We start from the raw sequence: 21,509 nt of genomic DNA on the forward strand, positions 1-21,509 counted from the left end.
TTTGGCATAGCTGTATGAAGCACGCCTTCGATACTGCATTTACATATGATTTAAATGAGAGGCTTGCATCTAAGATGACACCTATGTAGTTTATGGGTTGAGCTGCTGAGGGAAAAGTTCAGCCCTTTGGAGTGAAGTGCAGAGATTATACAATTCCTATCTGCAGACCTGCCAACAGAGCATCAGTTTTCTGAGCATTTAGTGATAAGACGTTTTCCGCCATCCAGGTTTTAACCTCGTTAAAGCAATTAGCTAAGGTGACAATGGGTGTGGTGTCGTTAGACGTAACCAAAATGCATATTTGGGTATCGTCGGCATATGGAGTGATGGTTAACATTATGTTTTCTCAGTTTGTTTCCTAATGGCAGCATGAAGAGGGAAAACAATAAAGGATCCCTGTGGTACCCCATATTTGACTGATGACATTGATGATGGAGTACAAGTATTTGACACTTGAAAATATTGATAATGATTGGTTAAGTATGATTTAAACCACCTCAAAACATAAAATTAAACATAACCCAACGTCAAATTTGAGTCTTTCTAATATGACAGAATGATCAACCATCTCAAAAGCAGCATTAAGGTCCAGAAGCATTAGCACAGTCGCACTGTCAGCATCAGTTACTATTATGTCGTTTATGACTTTAGTCAAGGCAGTTGTTGTGCTGTGTCCTGGGTGGAAGCCCGACTGGAAACAGTCCAGTATACTGTTTCTCTCCAAGTATGAGTTAAGTTCAGCAGCAACTGTCTTCTCCAGAACTTTAGACAAAAATGGTACATTCAAGATAGGTCTGTAACTGCTGAGTACATGTGGATTCAAACTTGGCTTCGTCAGTAGTGGCCTGATTACTGCTACTTTCAGTTGGTCAGGGACATCACCAGCAATGGAATGATAACAGGGATGCATTCAGTATGGCAGTTATAGGTCTTGCCAGAACTCCCGAGGATTCTTTAAGAAGCTTAGTGGGGATTGGGTCCAGTGGACACGTGGTTGATTTAATTTTAATTTGAATAGTTTTTAGCTCTTGTTTATTAATTAATTCAAAATCATTGAGTGTGTTTGCACTGAAGTTAATTGTGAGCCATTGGGACATGTTTGTAATTTTATCATTAAAGAAGTTCATAAAATGTTGGCTACTAAAATTACTCGGTACCAGAGGTTCAGCCTTGTCTATTAGATGAGCTATTGTTTTTTTAAACAATAGGTATTGTTTTTTTACCTTTTAAGGGTAGCGAGGGTTATTTTTATTGCAATCAATGAGGTTAGAATAGTAGGCTGAACATTCCCTATGAAGGGCTAGTTTGTATTGTTGCACGCTGTCAGACCATGCCAACTTGAACATTTCTAAGCTCGTGGATTTCCATTTGAGCTCCAATATGTGGCACTCCTGTTTGCAAGAGCGTGTGTAATCTTTAAACCATTGGGAGTGTCTGGTGGTTTTTACTACTTTATTTTTCAAAGGAGCCGTTTCATCTAAAATCTGTCTAACCATGGTATTCAAGTCATGGGTGACTTCATTAACATCTGTACTAGACAAGAAGGTCACCAAATGCCCTACTGCATTAATAAATCATAGAGAATTTCTATCATTTAGGTTAGGCGTCCTAATAATCTTCTCTGCTATAGTCAAAAAGGGTTGCTCATGATAATTAGAAAACGTTCCCCAAATTCTGCCAGAAATGAAATGTATGATCCCGGTGTTCTATAAACTATAAGAATATAGATGGGTGGGTCAGACACCAAGTGGATTAGTAATGCTTCAAATGTTATAAAATCTTTGATAATCTTAGGTTCAATTTTTAACATTGTGTTAAAAATAGTTGCCAGGCCACCCTCACGCCCAGAACCACGTGATTTCTGTACAAAACTAAACCCATCAGGTGAGGCTTCAACAAGAGGTTTAGTATCTGTGGGTCTGAGCCAGGTTTCAGTTAAAAAGCACAGGTCTGCACCAGTTTCCAGCACCATATCATTAACAAGAAGTGATTTACTTCCTAAAAACGTTCAATAGTCAGGGACGGATTATGGGTTGTGTGGGCCCCTGGGCAAAACGTTCGCGAGCCCCCCCCCCCCTCAAAAAAAAAAACAAAAAAAAAACGCCAGCATTGTCTGGGATGACTAGTTGCTACGTCATCATGCCACTTGTGGGTCCAAACTAGTGCGTCGTACGCGTACCGTGTTGTAAAAGCAGAATGATGTTGACAAAACTATCTTTTGCCGCTTTTTACCTCGGAAAAAGTGAAAAGAAGGTGGCTTAAGTTGATACAGTAAATTGGATCTCAAATTATAATCAGTACAGCCTAATGCCATTACCTCACGTTAATGTTAGCACCAGGTTACCCATCTCTGTTTATAGAGACAGGTAGCAACGTAGCACAACCAGATCGTACCATAATAAACATTATTTGTTTGAATTATCCAGAATGTGCTAGTTCGAAATAGAAATGTCTATAAAAGTGAACCAAAATGCCATGTACCTGTTATAATCTGCAATTGTTGCTTTGCAGCTTTCCCAAAGAAGACAATTGCATCCTCGTAGCTAGGGGGAGGTCATATCATGCGCAGGGCCAGGAACAAATAAATTCAAGGACACCAACAGAATGAAATGGTAAAGTAAGCGAAATCACAAATACTACCCACCCGTGTCATATTTAATAAACCAATAACTTAGATAAACAGCAGGTTTACACGTGGGTTGTCAGAATGTTGTGGAGAAGTGCGCTGGTGTAGTTGAGAGGTGGCTGGGCGTTAGCTTGCCAGATGCAAGTTGACGTATAAATCTGACGATGGTATAAGGTGCAACAAATAGACCCAACAAGAAATATGATGCAGTCAAAATAATATGTGCTGTGAATTTCTTGCCAACTAGAGCCACGGCGGGCAAATGATAAATGAAACCTATTGTCCTACCTTAAAACTTCGTAGCTACAGTTAATGTTGTCGTTAGCTGTGTGATCCTTTTGTCTTCTTGCCGGCTCATGGAAGTCTTTATCAGTTTAAATTTGCGATTGTAGATCTACTTTTATTACATTACTTTTCGTTCTTTTACTTTATGCCATATAGATTTAGGAGGGCAAGCATACTATAATACAGATTGAAACAAAAAAAAACACGTTGCGCCACGACAAGAAAAACATATCCATGATTTCAACTTGGGAATGCCCACTAGAAACGTCTACCGCACGCCCATATAATTATTTTCTTTTCTTCATTTAAATTGCTTAATTTTCTGTCAAATCCATGTGCATTTGCTATTACTGACCAATTGGGCTGAAATTAACAATACCCTTGTTTAAAAGCATGGCTTTTCTTCCCTTAGCAACCGTTGGCATGGGTAAACAAAATCAACTAAGGAATATGACCTAGCTTATTTTGCTGATAAAATCGGCAATGTATTTGGTACAATAACGTGGATTAAAATAGCATTAAAACAATGTATTGTATGCAGAACTTCCTAGAGTAGAATAACACCCTAGAATCTTTGATCCGAATATTAGCAACATTCCATAACCTGTGCGAAGCAGCCATAGACTGTGTATTGACAGAAGCCGGTAGGCTGGGCTCTACACTGGCAGCCAGCATGTGTCACGTTTCTAAGGGGGAGGGAGGGAGATTTTGATACATTTGGAAAATAATTCACCATGAACCAGTTGTGAAACTTTGGGGACTTTTTATGCAGCTAAAGGGAGAAATAACATTTAATTTTACTGTTCCTACTCCCTGCGATGGGCTGGCCCCCCATCCTGGGTTGTTCCCAGCCTCGTGCCCATTGCTTCCGGGATAGGCTCCGGACCTCCCGCGACCCAGTAGGATGAGCGGTTTGGAAAATGGATTGATGGCTGGATGTTCCTACTCCAAGTCACCATTTTGTATAATATGGATAACATTTAGGTCTAATTATAGATATTTTGTGAAAAAGTTAAAAAAAAAGGAAAATGTTAAACCACCTGTCAAACACTAACCCTAACCCATGTCAATAGCCTACCTTACATAACTTTCTTTCTACTCTTCCTTCTTGCAAAGTCATCCACTAATTCATCAAAGTTAAGCTGTCTAACCAACTCTGATTCGATGGCCAGAAGTGACATTGAATTCAGGCGGTTTTGGCACATCCTAATCCTGAGTTCATTTTTAATGCGAGTGAGTTTGGAAAATGAGCGCTCCCCTTCACAGTTTGTAATAGGCAGGGTCAAAAAAAGTCGAAGCGCTATGTACACATTTGGAAAGGTTGATTGCAAATCTAAATCCATCATTGTTCTGAGCATTTTACTTGGGCATGTCTCTTTTTCTGACATGAATGACTTGTACTGCATCAGTTCATCTGCCAGGCTCATGTTCAGATCTGAAGGATATGCTACAACGAGTGAGTTAGCCTTTAAAGTGAGCTCACTGGTGGACATATTTTCAGATAGGTAAAGAGCACCAAATAGCTCAGTTACGTGTGTGTATGCACTCAAACGATGGTTAAGACAAGACACAAGTTTGTCGATAACAACGTTGAATGTTTCAATCCGAAAGTGGTCCCTACCATAAAGTGTAACACCTGGCTCTGCGCTTTCATCAAACATTCATGGGCGCTTCTTTGTGCGCTTGAGGTCATACCTATAGTCCTGGGAGACAGTAGTGGTGATATTTAAAGCGGCCGCTTCAAATACCTCAAAATTGTCTCTTTGTGCTGCCACAAAGTCTCGTAAAGATGACAGTAGACATTTAGCTGTACATATGTTAATGTCTGGCTTCTGCAACTGCAGGCTGGTGGCTTGGAACCTCTGTAATATTGTATTCCAGAAGTGTGCCATGAAAGCCATCTTCAGTGTATCCAATTTCCCACAAAGTGCAGAGGCTTCACTGCGAGTTTCTCGCTTCTCCTCCTTATCTTTGGAAATATTATTCAATGCTTCTCTCAGTTGTGCATAATACCTCCACAGAGCCTGAGTTGAGTCACTCCACCGAGTACCTGACAGCGATTTCAGTGTGAGTTTAACACCAGTGTTATGGAAGACCATCCCCCACCTGTGCGTAGATGATGCACAAAAAGTGTACATTGTCTGTAGCAGGTCAAAGAAATGTCCAGCCTCTGAGCTGCTGTCTACAGCATTGACACCAACTAAATTCAATGAATGTGCTGCACAAGGGACATAACAAATCAGTGGGTTTCGTCATTTAAGATGAGCTTGGACTCCATTGTACTTTCCCGACATGTTACTTGCATTATCATATGACTGCCCCCTACAGTTAGACAAGTCTAGGCCCAGATTCTCCACCATAGCAATGACACACTCAGCCAAACTGTCCCCCCTATGGTTGTCAACAGGCTCAAATGCCAGAAAACGCTCGACTACATGTCCACCCTGATTAACAAATCTGAAAATAAAGGTGAGTTGGTCCACATGAGCAAGGTCTGGAGTGGAGTCAACTATAACAGAGAAATATTTTGAATCTTTTATTTCATTAACAGTTGCTTGCTTTGTTCTTTCTCCCATTAGATGAATAAATTCTTCACAGACGGTTGATGACAAATAGGACACAGAGCCTTTTCCCTTGCCACCAAACCTTTGGAGGTGTTCAGCTAGGAATGGATCAAACTTGGCCAACAGTTCTATGATGCCCAAAAAATTACCATTGTGAGCTGATCCCAGTAGCTCATCGTCTCCCCTGAAAGCGAGTCCCCTCTCTCCCAAAAACTGGATGACGGCAACAACTCGTTTTAAAACATCCCGCCAGTATTGTCTCTCTGCATCAATTTGTTTGATGATATCAGAATCAATTGTTGCTGTGCCTTTGGAGCGATTGTGTAATGCTAGCATGCAAGCTCTATGCTCTGCACTCCTCTCATGCTCACCAATCCGCTCTGAATGTTTCCAGTCAGAAAATCCATGAACAAAAGTATTGTCCTTAATGGAAAACAGTTTGCAAGCAAAACAATACACACAGCCAGTTGAAGGGGAGTAAAGTAGCCACTGCCTAGTCACTGTTTGCTCATTTGGTAGACAACAACTGAGTAAAGCATTTGTAAAGCTTCTACTGATAACCCCAATGTTTCTATCCCTGACTGAGGCAGGATACTTAGCACTTCTGTTTTGAAATGCAGCTACCCCTCTACTAAGAAGAATTGACTTGGCTGGGTCGGTAATGGTACTGGGCCATAAAGCAGGGTCATTGACAGTTTCACACCAGGAGTTGGGGTCTGTGCCCTCCTCATTTGAAAACTGTACCTCAGGCAATGCAGCTGACTGGTCTAATTGTGGCTCTGACACACCTGCAACTTTCATTTGATTATCTTTCTGTTGCTGGTGGTCTGTGGTAGCCTGGCAGGGCTGGCATCCGTGTCCTGTACCTGACTGGGTCTGCAAGGGTTCATAGACACTGTCAGATAACAATAATCCAGTGGTGAGCTCATCTTCATTGCTAGAACTCTGGTGACTGCTAACATTAGCAATACTCATCTCACTTTTATCCAGCGGCTTATAAAAAAAGTTTGATATTAAAGGAACATCTTTTAGGAAAACTGCCTGCTTTGCCTCCTTAATTTTTTTGCATTTCTTTTTGAAGCACCACTTTTTTGTTTGGGATCCATGTTATTTGTGGAAATTGTGTCTTTATAAGGTGATCTAGAATTACTCTTGCAATACTATAGCTAAAATATAAAAGAACAACAACCTTTTAAAAAGGCTGTGAGTTGCTAGGTAGCAACTGCTACTTAGACTAGCCTTTAAAAAAGCCTGGATCTTTGGTGTACTGTTATTACAACTATGAAATATAATACAGTATAAAATAATATGCTAAGACTTTCAGCCTGTTATAAGACTAGAAAATCATATACTTCGGGTAATGAATAGTGCACACGCACACACACACACACACACACACACACACACACACACACACACACACACACACCTCCCCGTATGTTGCACTGTTGCCTCACACCTCTGGGACCCGGGTTCGAGTCTCCGCCTGGGTCACATGTGTGTGGAGTTTGCATGTTTTCCCCATGTCGTCGTGGGGTTTCCTCTGGGTACTCCGGTTTCCCCCCACAGTCCAAAAACATGCTGAGGCTAATTGGAGTCGCTAAATTGTCCATAGATGTGCATGTGTGAGTGAATGGTGTGTGAGTGTGCCCTGCGATGGGCTGGCCCCCCATCCTGGGTTGTTCCCTGCCTCGTGCCCATTGCTTCCGGGATAGGCTCCGGACCCCCCGCGACCAAATAGGTTAAGCGGTTTGGAAAATGGATGGATGGATATTATACAATTATATAGAATAAGAGAGAGAGGTTTAGAGAGAGAGAGGTGGAAAGAGAGAGTGAGAGAAAGTCAAGGAGATAGAGGGAGAGAGATGCAATATAAAAGGTAATGAGCCTTTAAAAAAGCTTTTGGTTGTTAATCATGTGATAACAAACAAGTATAGAAGACTGTATAGAGAGTAGAAAGCAAGTTCTCAAGCTGAACTGTCTGAATGAGGAGTTTTGATACTGGCAGGGGGTTTAATATCTGCAGTGAATTTTCAGTTGGATTTTGAAAAGTGCTCACAACACCTGATTGGCTGACTGGAGGAAATGTAACAATTTTGTAACACTCTGAGTGAGAGAGTGGGGGAGGGGTAGCAACTGTCTACTACAGCATGCTGTCTGCTGTTCTAACATCGAGTGAAATAACCATCAGACAGAAGTCAGAAAATATTAGAACTTGTCCAGTTTTAATCAACAATGCAAACTGATCATGCAGTTTGAATGTCATACAATTCATGCTCTAAATCAAAGCACTTTTGCTAATCATCCCATTTCTATTCAGCAGCCTGGTTATTACCATGGGAAAAGATAGGTCTCTCCCCATGATTTACGCATTGCAAGTTCTCCAATGTGAAAAAAACTGTTGTTATTAACACCAACTTTCTCAAATTCATCCATCCATCCATTATCTCCCGCTTAATCCGGAGTCGGGTCGCGGGGGCAGCAGCCTCAGCAGGGAGACCCAGACTTCCCTCTCCCCGGCCACTTCGTCTAGCTCCTCTGGGGGGACCCCGAGGCGTTCCCAGGCCAGCCGAGAGACATAGTCTCTCCAGCGTGTCCTGGGTCTTCCCCGGGGCCTCCTCCCAGTGGGACATGCCCGGAATACCTCCCCAGGGAGGCGTCCCGGAGGCATCCTGATCAGATGCCTGAGCCACCTCATCTGGCTCCTCTCGATGCGGAGGAGCAGCGGCTCTACTCTGAGTCCCTCCCGAATGACTGAGCTCCTCACCCTATCTCTAAGGGAGAGCCCAGCCACCCTGCGGAGGAAACTCATTTCGGCCGCTTGTACCCGCGATCTCGTTCTTTCGGTCACTACCCAAAGCTCATGACCATAGGTGAGGGTAGGAACGTAGATCGACTGGTAAATCGAGAGCTTCGCCTTTTGGCTCAGCTCTCTCTTCACCATGACAGACCGATGCAGCGCCCGCATGACTGCTGACGCCGCACCGATCCGCCTGTCGATCTCCCGCTCCATCATTCCCCCACTCGTGAACAAGATCCCGAGATACTTAAACTCCTCCACTTGGGGGAGGACCCCATCCCCAACCCAGAGAGAGCACTCTACCCTTTTCCAGCTGAGAACCATGGTCTCGGATTTGGAGGTGCTGATTCTCATCCCAGCCGCTTCGCACTCGGCTGCGAACTGCTCCAGTGAGAGCTGAAGGTCACGGCTCGATGAGGCCAACAGAACCACATAATCCGCAAAAAGCAGAGACCTAATCCGGAGGTCACCGAACCGGACGCCCTCAACGCCCTGGCTGCGCCTAGAAATTCTGTCCATAAAAACTATGAACAGAATCGGTGACAAAGGGCAGCCCTGACGGAGTCCAACCCTCACCGGAAACGAGTCCGACTTATTGCCGCCCATGCGGACCAAACTCTGGCACCGGTCATACAGGGACCGAACCGCCCTTAAAAGGGAGCCCGGTACCCCATACTCCCGGAGCACTCCCCACAGGACCCCACGAGGGACACGGTCGAATGCCTTTTCCAAGTCCACAAAACACATGTAGACTGGTCGGGCAAACTCCCATGAACCCTCCAGAACCCTGCTGAGAGTATAGAGCTGGTCCACTGTTCCACGGCCAGGGCGAAAACCACACTGCTCCTCCTGAATCCGAGGTTCGACAATCCGGCGGACCCTCCTTTCCAGGACCCCCGAATAGACCTTACCAGGGAGGCTGAGGAGTGTGATCCCCCTGTAGTTGGAGCACACCCTCCGGTCCCCCTTCTTAAAGAGGGGGACCACCACCCCGGTCTGCCAGTCCAGAGGTACTGCCCCCGATGTCCACGCGATGCTGCAGATGCGTGTCAACCAGGACAGCCCCGCAGCATCCAGAGCCTTGAGGAACTCTGGGCGAATCTCGTCCACCCCCGGGGCCCGGCCACCGAGGAGCTTTTTGACCACCTCAGCGACCTCCACCCCCGAGATAGGCGAGTCCACCCCCAAGTCCCCACACTCTGCTTCCATATTGGAAGGCGTGTCGGTGGGATTGAGGAGGTCTTCGAAGTACTCCCTCCACCGACCCAAAACGTCCCGAGCTGAGGTCAGCAGCGCACCATCCCCACCATAAATAGTGTCGATGCTGCACCGCTTTCCCGCCCGGAGCCGCCGGATGGTGGACCAGAATCTCCTCGAAGCCGTCCGGAAGTCGTTCTCCATGGCCTCACCAAACTCCTCCCACACCCGAGTTTTTGCCTCAGCGACCGCCAAAGCCGCATTCCGCTTGGCCTGCCGGTAGCCGTCAGCTGCGTCTGGAGTCCCACAGGCCAGAAAGGCCCGATAAGACTCCTTCTTCAGCTTGACGGCATCCCTTACCACCGGTGTCCACCAGCGGGTTCGGGGATTACCGCCGCGACAGGCACCGACCACCTTGCGGCCGCAGCTCCGGTCAGCCGCCTCCACAATGGAGGCACGGAACATGGCCCATTCGGACTCAATGTCCCCCGCCTCCCCCGGGATATGGGAGAAGTTCTGCTGGAGGTAGGAGTTGAAACTCTCCCTGACAGGGGATTCCGCCAGACGTTCCCAGCAGACCCTCACTATACGCTTGGGCCTGCCAGGCCTGGCCGGCTTCCTCCCCCACCAGCGGAGCCAACCCACCACCAGGTAGTGATCGGTTGACAGTTCCGCCCCTCTCTTCACCCGAGTGTCCAAAACATGCGGCCGCAAGACCGACGACACGACTACAAAGTCGATCATCGAACTGCGGCCTAGGGTGTCCTGGTGCCAAGTGCACATATGGACACCCTTATGCTTGAACATTGTGTTCATTATGGACAGTCCGTGACGAGCACAGAAGTCCAATAACAAAACACCGCTCGGGTTCAGATCGGGGGGGCCGTTCCTCCCAATCACGCCCCTCCAGGTCTCACTGTCGCTGCCCACGTGAGCATTGAAGTCCCCCAGCAGAACAAGGGAGTCCCCAGGAGGAGCGCTCTCCAACACCCCTTCCAAGGACTCCAAAAAGGGTGGGTATTCCGAACTGCTGTTTGGCGCATAAGCGCAAACAACAGTCAGGACCCGTCCCCCCACCCGAAGGCGAAGGGAGGCTACCCTCTCGTCCACTGCGGTAAACCCCAATGTACAGGCGCCCAGCCTGGGGGCAATAAGTATGCCCACGCCCGCTCGGCGCCTCTCCCCGCGGGCAACTCCAGAGTGGAAAAGGGTCCAACCCCCCTCAAGGAGACTGGTTCCAGAGCCCAAGCCGTGCGTCGAGGTGAGTCCGACTATATCTAGCCGGAACTTCACAACCTCGCGCACCAGCTCAGGCTCTTTCCCCATCAGAGAGGTGACATTCCATGTCCCTAGAGCTAGCTTCTGCAGCCGAGGATCGGACCGCCAAGGTCCCCGCCTTTGGCCGCCGCCCAGATCACCTCGCACCCGACCCCTATGGCCCCTCCCATGGGTGGTGAGCCCATTGGAGGGGGGACCCACATGCCTTGTTCGGGCTGTGCCCGACCAGGCCCCATGGGTGTAGGCCTGGCTGCCAGGCGCTCGCCATCGAGCCCCACCCCCAGGCCTGGCTCCAGGGGGGGGCCCCGGTGACCCGCGTCCGGGCAAGGGAAAACGTGGTTCCAATATTTTTCTCATCATAAGGGGTTTTTGAGCCGTACTTCGTCTGGTTCCTCACCCAGGACCTGTTTGCCTTGGGTGACCCTACCAGGGGCATAAAGCCCCAGACAACATAGCTCCTGGGATCATTGTAACACGCAAACCCCTCCACCACGATAAGGTGTCGGCTCCAGGAATTAACTTTCTCAAATTAATTCAAATATTTATTATTTGGAGTGTCATTATTGATGTCACGTACATTCACATCAGAAGAGACCAGAGCGACGAAAGTCATTATTTCTCTATGGAGAGTCGGCGAATTGGCCGAACAAAGCAAATTCACTGGCAGCGAAGCGAATTGGGCGACCAGAGCGAAAAAGAGAAGTTAAAAGTCAGTTAACCTTATGAAATGAGTTATGACGCGGTTCGGTGAAAACCAATTCTAATATATAGATTTACCAACGCCCCACGGTAACAGGCTAAATCAAATATTCCAATGAGCGAACAAAGTGAATAAAGCAAATTCAACAACGAAGCTTCTTCAACGACCATGGCAATGTGTTCGCTTTGGTCTCTCCTGGTGTGAACATACAGTGAGAGCCATGTTGGGGCACGGTTAGTGATCACACTACATGTGTACCGTGTCCAGCTGAACCATGCCAGAATCCACCTGTGTACCATATCCCTGTACAGAACGGAGTGATCAGGGGTGTAGTGGTAAAATAAGAGGTGGGTGAACTACGAATTCTGTGATCACATTTTGTGCATAAACTATACTATGAAGTGCATTTAGATCAATTGAGAAGTGGGTAAACTCTAATTCTGAAATTTCAGAGGTGGGTAAACCGTGTTTACTTGCATTTAGCCTCCACTACAGCCCTGGGAGTGATTACACTGGTCAAACTCTTACACTGCTACACTGGTCTGGGGGCCACTCAGCGGGCAGGTTAACTGCCTCCATCCCACCATGCTACCGCTCCCTAGTCAGAGGGTCTTCTGTAAGGCTGTTAACACGCCCCCCTCCCCTCCCCCCAGAAGCCAGTGGCCCCATGGTAGGGGCCCTTGTAATCAGATGGCCCTCTAAAGGTACACTACACCCTCCTCCCTAGGGCCTCCTAGTAGGGCCCTCATAATCAGAGGGCCCTCTAAAAGCCGCCAAAGCCCCCATCCTCCCTAGGACCCTCTGGTAGCCAGAAGCCAGGACCATAATAGGAGGGCCTAAGAGGGCCTTCTAAAAGTAGGCTCCCATGCACCCATTTCCCTTTAAAGTTCCTATAGCAGGGCCGGGGGCCCCCTGAAAGCACCCCCACCACCACAACCACCACAATTCAAGGCCCCTTGGCAGCCAAATGCCCTCCCTATAGGGTCAGGGGCCCTTGTAGGCAGAGGATCAAAGAATGTAGGCCCTCTAAAATAGACAAACGAAAATATGTTGTTCATAAGCATTGCAAATTGTTTTTGGGCTAGGGGCCTCACGGGCCCCCTGCACCCCAAAGGCCCCTGGGCAGCGGCCCCGCTGGCCCGGTCCGTAATCTGTCCCTGTCAATAGTGCACATTTTATCGTGGGTTTATGTTGTGATTCATTCTCCCCATTATTAGGACGCGTAACCTAAATGATGTCTCCCCATGTCATCGTGGGGTTTCCTCCGGGTACTCCGGTTTTCCCCCACAGTCCAAAAACATGCTTGCTACATTGCCCGTAGGTGTGCATGTGTGAGTGCATGGTGTGTGAGTGTGCCCTGCAATGGGCTGGCCCCCCATCCTGGGTTGTTCCCAACCTCGTGCCCATTGCTTCCAGGATAGGCTCTAGACCCCCCGCGACCCAATAGGATAAGCGGTTTGGAAAATGGATGGATGGATATTAAGTTATACGCACAGGACTCCCCAGTGGAACACTTAGGGCTATGTCTTCGTCAAATAATGCTTACAATATTCTTTCTATCCTTGCTCAACTCTATTCTTAAAAAGTTGCTAGATTTAGGGGACGGCATACAATGGAGCCCCTCGGTCAAGGGCTAACATGATCTAAAGGTGGGAGAATAAGCAGCCTTCGATTTAAGATGGCAAGACTAGCTCATGCTCTCAGTCAGGCAGGTAATTTACTCGCCATGTTTTGGGATAACATAAATGATCTGCTCCAGTTAGAATACCTTCCCATCCATCCATCCATCCATCCATTATCTCCCGCTTAATCCGGAGTCGGGTCGCGGGGGCAGCAGCCTCAGCAGGGAGACACAGACTTCCCTCTCCCCGGCCACTTCGTCCAGCTCCTCTGGGGGGACCCCGAGGCGTTCCCAGGCCAGCCGAGAGACATAGTCTCTCCAGCGTGTCCTGGGTCTTCCCCGGGGCCTCCTCCCAGTGGGACATGCCCGGAATACCTCCCCAGGGAGGTGTCCCGGAGGCATCCTGATCAGATGCCCGAGCCACCTCATCTGGCTCCTCTCGATGTGGAGGAGCAGCGGCTCTACTCTGAGTCCCTCCCGAATGACTGAGCTCCTCACCCTATCTCTAAGGGAGAGCCCAGCCACCCTGCGGAGGAAACTCATTTCGGCCGCTTGTACCCGCGATCTCGTTCTTTCGGTCACTACCCAAAGCTCATGACCATAGGTGAGGGTAGGAACGTAGATCGACTGGTAAATCGAGAGCTTCACCTTTTGGCTCAGCTCTCTCTTCACCATGACAGACCGATGCAGCGCCCGCATGACTGCTGACGCCGCACCGATCCGCCTGTCGATCTCCCGCTCCATCGTTCCCCCACTCGTGAACAAGATCCCGAGATACTTAAACTCCTCCACTTGGGGGAGGACCCCATCCCCAACCCGGAGAGAGCACTCTACCCTTTTCCGGCTGAGAACCATGGTCTCGGATTTGGAGGTGCTGATTCTCATCCCAGCCGCTTCGCACTCGGCTGCGAACTGCTCCAGTGAGAGCTGAAGGTCACGGCTCGATGAGGCCAACAGAACCACATCATCCGCAAAAAGCAGAGACCTAATCCTGAGGTCACCGAACCGGACGCCCTCAACGCCCTGGCTGCGCCTAGAAATTCTGTCCATAAAAACTATGAACAGAATCGGTGACAAAGGGCAGCCCTGACGGAGTCCAACCCTCACCGGAAACGAGTCCGACTTATTGCCGCCCATGCGGACCAAACTCTGGCACCGGTCATACAGGGACCGAACCGCCCTTAAAAGGGAGCCCGGTACCCCATACTCCCGGAGCACTCCCCACAGGACCCCACGAGGGACACGGTCGAATGCCTTTTCCAAGTCCACAAAACACATGTAGACTGGTCGGGCAAACTCCCATGAACCCTCCAGAACCCTGCTGAGAGTATAGAGCTGGTCCACTGTTCCACGGCCAGGGCGAAAACCACACTGCTCCTCCTGAATCCGAGGTTCGACAATCCGGCGGACCCTCCTTTCCAGGACCCCCGAATAGACCTTACCAGGGAGGCTGAGGAGTGTGATCCCCCTGTAGTTGGAGCACACCCTCCGGTCCCCTTTCTTAAAGAGGGGGACCACCACCCCGGTCTGCCAGTCCAGAGGTACTGCCCCCGATGTCCACGCGATGCTGCAGATGCGTGTCAACCAGGACAGCCCCGCAGCATCCAGAGCCTTGAGGAACTCTGGGCGAATCTCGTCCACCCCCGGGGCCCGGCCACCGAGGAGCTTTTTGACCACCTCAGCGACCTCCACCCCCGAGATAGGCGAGTCCACCCCCAAGTCCCCACACTCTGCTTCCATATTGGAAGGCGTGTCGGTGGGATTGAGGAGGTCTTCGAAGTACTCCCTCCACCGACCCAAAACGTCCCGAGCTGAGGTCAGCAGCGCACCATCCCCACCATAAATAGTGTCGATGCTGCACCGCTTTCCCGCCCGGAGCCGCCGGATGGTGGACCAGAATCTCCTCGAAGCCGTCCGGAAGTCATTCTCCATGGCCTCACCAAACTCCTCCCACACCCGAGTTTTTGCCTCAGCGACCGCCAAAGCCGCATTCCGCTTGGCCTGCCGGTAGCCGTCAGCTGCGTCTGGAGTCCCACAGGCCAGAAAGGCCCGATAAGACTCCTTCTTCAGCTTGACGGCATCCCTTACCACCGGTGTCCACCAGCGGGTTCGGGGATTACCGCCGCGACAGGCACCGACCACCTTGCGGCCGCAGCTCCGGTCAGCCGCCTCCACAATGGAGGCACGGAACATGGCCCATTCGGACTCAATGTCCCCCGCCTCCCCCGGGATATGGGAGAAGTTCTGCTGGAGGTAGGAGTTGAAACTCTCCCTGACAGGGGATTCCGCCAGACGTTCCCAGCAGACCCTCACTATACGCTTGGGCCTGCCAGGCCTGGCCGGCTTCCTCCCCCACCAGCGGAGCCAACCCACCACCAGGTAGTGATCGGTTGACAGCTCCGCCCCTCTCTTCACCCGAGTGTCCAAAACATGCGGCCGCAAGTCCGACGACACGACTACAAAGTCGATCATTGAACTGCGGCCTAGGGTGTCCTGGTGCCAAGTGCACATATGGACACCCTTATGCCTGAACATGGTGTTCATTATGGACAGTCCGTGACGAGCACAGAAGTCCAATAACAAAACACCGCTCGGGTTCAGATCGGGGGGGCCGTTCCTCCCAATCACACCCCTCCAGGTCTCACTGTCGCTGCCCACGTGAGCATTGAAGTCCCCCAGCAGAACAAGGGAGTCCCCAGGAGGAGCGCTCTCCAACACCCCTTCCAAGGACTCCAAAAAGGGTGGGTATTCCGAACTGCTGTTTGGCGCATAAGCGCAAACAACAGTCAGGACCCGTCCCCCCACCCGAAGGCGGAGGGAGGCTACCCTCTCGTCCACTGCGGTAAACCCCAATGTACAGGCGCCCAGCCTGGGGGCAATAAGTATGCCCACGCCCGCTTGGCGCCTCTCCCCGCGGGCAACTCCAGAGTGGAAAAGGGTCCAACCCCCCTCAAGGAGACTGGTTCCAGAGCCCAAGCCGTGCGTCGAGGTGAGTCCGACTATATCTAGCCGGAACTTCACAACCTCGCGCACCAGCTCAGGCTCTTTCCCCATCAGAGAGGTGACATTCCATGTCCCTAGAGCTAGCTTCTGCAGCCGAGGATCGGACCGCCAAGGTCCCCGCCTTTGGCCGCCGCCCAGATCACCTCGCACCCGACCCCTATGGCCCCTCCCATGGGTGGTGAGCCCATTGGAGGGAGAATACCTTCCCGTTTATATAAACCAGGCTGTTCCCAGAAAAGGTCCCAAATATAAATAAAGGCAATGTTTTGAGATGCACACCAAGTCTCTGACCAGCAGTTTAGGGAGAGTAGTGTACTATAGGTTACATCCCCTCTATAGAGAATTGGTAAGGGACCAGAGACAATTAAAGTTCGACTTTTTGTTTTAGCTTTTGCAGACATAGCGATGAAGTTCCTCTTTAATACCTTGGGACTTTATGTTGTTAGTTCCAGGGTGAAAATCCAATGTGGAGACTTCATTTCTGGAGAGGGAGTCCAATTTCGCCTCTATGTCGGAAACTCTGGCCCCGAGGAGGCATTTAGCAGAAGCTGCTGCTTTCCGATCGTTAAAAACTCTAACATTTCTAACAATCGAGTCCCCAATCACGAACACCTGTTCTGCTTCGGCAGATGTACTGCCGAGAGCAGAGAATCTGTTGCTAAGCGCAACAGCCGACTAAAAATCCTTAACCATGAGTAACCAAACAAAATACAAGATATCCCACATTTTTAGTTCTTTTCAGTCACAGGTTATTATAAAATTGAGTTCCCACACTTTCTGATGTCAAAATAACAGGTTTTTTATCACATTGTGGGGATTTCGTCTCCTCAATGTAATATATACCTAACCCACACACAGACACACTTCAAAAAGGCTATCCATTGAAAACCCAACGAAATTGATTGTGCATTACACCAGAATTGTGACCCTATCAACTAGACCAGGGGTGGCAAACATGATCCATGTAGAGCTGTTGTGGGTGCGGATTCTTGGGATGAAAATAGGTTAAATATGCAAGAATAAATTATTTGGGAACCCCAAAAAGAAACACTTAGGGGCTTTTACATAACAAAATCACAACATATTAGCTATAAAATTTGTTGTCAGCTAAGTGAATGTTTAATTTGGGGGAAGATGGTGGTGCAGGAGGTAGTGCTATTGTTCAGAAACCGGAGGGTTGCAGGTTCGAGCTCTAGTTCCTCCTGTCCCCATTAAAGTGTCTGGAAGCAAGACACTGAACCCCAAATTCTCCCGGTGTGCAGGTTGGTGCCTTGCATGGCAGCCTCCTCCACCGGTGTGTGAATGTGTGTGTGGATGGGTGAATTTGAGGCATGAATTGTAAAGCACTTTGAGTACTCGTAGGAGTAGAAAAGCGCTATATAAATGCAGTGCATCTACCATTTAATGTAAAAGTGAATTAAACTTGCTTGTGTATCCAGCGTGATCTTGCATTGCGTCAATTAAGTGCACCACAAACCAGGATTCCCAGTTAACATGGTTTATTCTGATAATGCATAAACATTTTAATTGCTGAGCAGTTATGCAACAGGTGTTTTCAGAAATTATGATCTGCTTCTGCTGGCAGTTCAAACAGTGGAACAACAATATCGATTGTAATATAAATATGTACTTGATAATGGAAATACTGCAATCACTGAACTGTTATGGAACTGGCATTTTCAACAATTTTGATACTAGCAAACACTCATATTACCACACACACAAACACGGTTTCGTAGCTAGCAACTTAGTCTATGTCCCAATGTTCGTAGAACAGAACACTCATAAGCAGCATGTAAATATACCAAAACATCCTATAACAGTTTTAATATACATTAATAACGAACAATATATGGTGATGTCGGACAGGCCGAGGCATCACAGGAGCAGACACGGAGACTCATTTGCCGGGGAGAACACGCTCTTTATTGGTAGTCCTGAAAAGGACTACATCAGGCATCTAACAAGCACTGAACCAATTACACACAGGAAACACAAGGTTGTCAGACGCCGAACTGTAAGATACATACATGGTGGGAGATTTCTGTAAGTTAAATACACACGGATCCGACAGGGTACACGCAAGACACGGGCAAACACACACAGGACAATAAGGAAACATAACCATTAACAATAATAACAACAACTGCACGTGGGGCATGCTGGGACATGTGCCCCGCTGGTGCAACATTATAACAAACTTTATAATCATATAATGTTTGTCATTAATGTATCTGTAAGTTGTTAACAATAATGCAGATAATGTAAAGCGTCACCGAACATTAAATCAAAATAGATACATTTGTACACCTCTGGCACAATGGCAAGTAGAAATATTTATTATCCATGTTACACTTGTTACTGTGTAGTTTATGCTGTAAAAAAATAACCACTGAAACTGTGCTACATGTACAATTGTACCAAACATAATCACAGATCAAACAATATTGGTAATTACTAGCTGCTCTTTCAACTGGAGTGGCTGCACACTTACATTTGCTACAAGTCAACAACCTCGTGTGAACCTTCACATTAAAGTAAATCTTAGTATTTTAGTTTCCTTCCCTTTCCACTGTGAAACTTAAAAAGGACAGCAATGAGCTACTTAAACAGACAGGGAAGAAAACTAAAGGTGTGATGTGACCAAACGTGAAAGGATTTGGAGGCTGCTTAGGTCTGCACGATTTGGGGAAAATATCTAATCGCGATTTTTTTTGTGACAGACATTGCGATTACGATTCGATTTGCGATTTAATTTTCAAGTTTCAGTTCAATATTCAGCGTGTAGAAATGGTAAAACTTGTGACGCAGCATGAGATAATTAACTGGTTTATATTCTAATGCATGGATGAGAATTTAAAGATGTAGTGTGTAAAGTTAAATAAAGTAATAATGAAAACAATTGCAGCAAAAAGAAAAATAGCGATCTTGCAGGTAACGTTGATTAATTACCCCCTAATAATACTAGAACTGCCTTTTCCAACGTCAATGAACAAGTAAGAACTACTTCGGTGTATGCAGCCATTTTGTTTGCACTGATGTGTTATTAGTTTTAATAACAGCAGCTAACAACACTCAAAAAGCCGTAATGTTCATAACAGAGTGGTTGTTCTGTCTGTACAGCTGGAAATTTTTAAACATAGTATGCATTTTATAAAATATTGAATAAGTCGAAGTTGTTTATTGGTGATTTCAGTTTCTGCTTTTTTAACAACAGTATACTGTTATTTTCTATACAAATCAGTTCAGGTGAAACAAAAAAATGTACATGGCAGGGACCGGAGAAAAGTTAGCAGTGGGTTTGATATTCGCCAGACATTCACAGATCATCTCTGAATTGACTCTATTAAAACATTACAAAACAAAGTAAATTCAACATTCACCAATTCGTGTGTGTTTGTGAAATCACATGCACAGCTTGGTTATTCAATTATTATATCCGGTAAATTGTGAAAAAGCAAAATAATGCAGCTCCTGATGTGAAGTAACGTGTTTGCTTGGGTTTTGACAGACCACGACGTTTCAAAATAAAAGTCCCAAATTTAAAAAAGGAGTAGCTCAACAAAACATTATTACAAAACACATAAAACACTTTCAAACAGTATTCCAATGTGGCACATACTTGCAAGAAATGAAAAGCACATACATGGCCCACTAACACTCGTGAAACTGTACATATTGGTACAAGATAACATATCCATTATTTTTCTATGCAGGTGGAACATTGACTATGCTAAATTTCAGCCTGTGGTTGAAGTACATGAGTAAAGCTACACATATCATGTACATTGGCACTTGTGAAACCTGTAGAAAATTTGTGAAATCAACTGATATGCCTTATATCCATTGTTTTTGGTGAAGCTGGGACATAGACCATCCCAGTGCTCTAAAGACAAAGAACCCAGCAACTTAATTTCAGCCTATGGTTCAAGGACATGAGTAAAGCTACACATATCATGCACATTGGTGTAGCTCAACAGTAATTAAAGGTACAGTGTAAAGAGTATGGCCGCTCCAAACTCACCCATCCTAGTAGTGTGATTTAAAAAAAAAGGGGGGGGGGGGGGTGGGAGAGACACCGACACAACAATCATAACAATAACAGACATTAATCACCATGGTGGAGAATATATATATATATAAACAATAATAATAAGAATAGTAATAAAGGTGGGATGGAGCAAGCAAAGTGTAGGGGAATACAGAGTACAAACAACCATAAGAAACATAACACTCATTACACGGACATCAAACAACAAAAATTATAACAACAACAATAGAAATAATAATAATGTTACAAATAGGTATTATATATATGCAGCATACACACACCCATGACCCTGCACATATACATGTACATTTCAAATTCCTATATCTATAACATACGCATAATTTTATGGGTTATATTTGCTGTTTGGATACCTTTGATATTATTTTTTCTGAATTGCTGCTGCCAATGGTTCGAAAAATATAGCAAATAGTGATGGAGAAAGTGGACAACCTTGCCTAGTGCCCCTTCTGAGAATGAAGCTTGGGGAGATTTGATCATTTGTTTTTACGTAGGCTTTAGGTGAACTGTATAAAATTTTAATCCAGGTTATGAAGTTCTTGCTAAATCCAAATTTTAGTAAGGTTGTCAGTAAAACCCTGTCGAAAACCTTTTCTGTGTACAATGAGACAATTATGGCTTCCTTATTTGAATATTGCAGTAGTCTATTACACCAATTAGTCTCCTCATGTTGTTAGTGAACTGTCTGCCTTTAATGAACCCCTTTTGGTCTGGATGTATTATATAAGGTGTTACTTTTTCAATTCTACTTGCCAGTGTCTTGCTGATGATTTTAAGATCCGCATTTATGAGTGATATTGATCGATAGCTAGAGGGGTGAGCAGAGTCTTTGTCAGGTTTGAGGAGCAGGTTAATATCTGCACAATTCATATTTGGAGGGATGCCGCAAGTTTCTTTAATTTCTATAACCATTCTATGGAATAGTGGTTCTAGCAGAGGCCATCCATCTGAACCTAGGGCTTTCCCGTTAATCATACATTGTAGTGCATCGTAAAGTTCCACTATTGAGAGAGGCAACTCTAATGGCGTTATTTGTTCATTATTTAATTTTGGTAAATCGATGTTGTTTAAGAACTCTTCTATTTCAGAATTGGTTGGATTAATATTAGGTCAGTATAACTTTTTATAGAAGTCCCTAAATATTCTATTTATCTCTCCTGGGCTATGAGTTGCCTTCCCATTGGGGTCTGTAACTGAAGAGATTGCTAGTTTCTTTATTCTGTTTTAGTTGGTTTGCTAAAAACTTACTTGATTTATTACGATGTTTAAAACTTTCCACATGTAATCTCTGTAAGTAAAACTGAGTTTTTTTGTCTCTTAATTCTTGCAATTCCATTTAACATTTTCCCAGCTCATTGAGAAGGTG

At 46.6% G+C, this 21,509-nt stretch overlaps 2 protein-coding genes across 2 annotated transcripts in view; one reads left to right on the top strand and one right to left on the bottom strand.

The window, feature by feature from the left end:
• LOC125724452 (uncharacterized) overlaps nt 1-16,261 on the bottom strand; it is a 181,230-nt gene extending 164,969 nt beyond the window's left edge. Inside the window, exon 1 of the mRNA XM_049001144.1 lies at nt 13,720-16,261. Within this exon, the coding sequence (XP_048857101.1) occupies nt 13,720-16,125 (2,406 nt within the window). The 5' untranslated portion in view covers nt 16,126-16,261. The remainder of the gene's footprint in view (nt 1-13,719) is intronic.
• LOC125724448 (glutamate receptor ionotropic, NMDA 2D-like) overlaps nt 1-21,509 on the top strand; it is a 96,928-nt gene that overhangs the window by 56,186 nt on the left and 19,233 nt on the right. The window lies entirely within an intron of this gene.

Source organism: Brienomyrus brachyistius, unplaced genomic scaffold, assembly GCF_023856365.1.
Source record: "Brienomyrus brachyistius isolate T26 unplaced genomic scaffold, BBRACH_0.4 scaffold56, whole genome shotgun sequence".
Lineage (NCBI taxonomy): Eukaryota > Metazoa > Chordata > Actinopteri > Osteoglossiformes > Mormyridae > Brienomyrus > Brienomyrus brachyistius.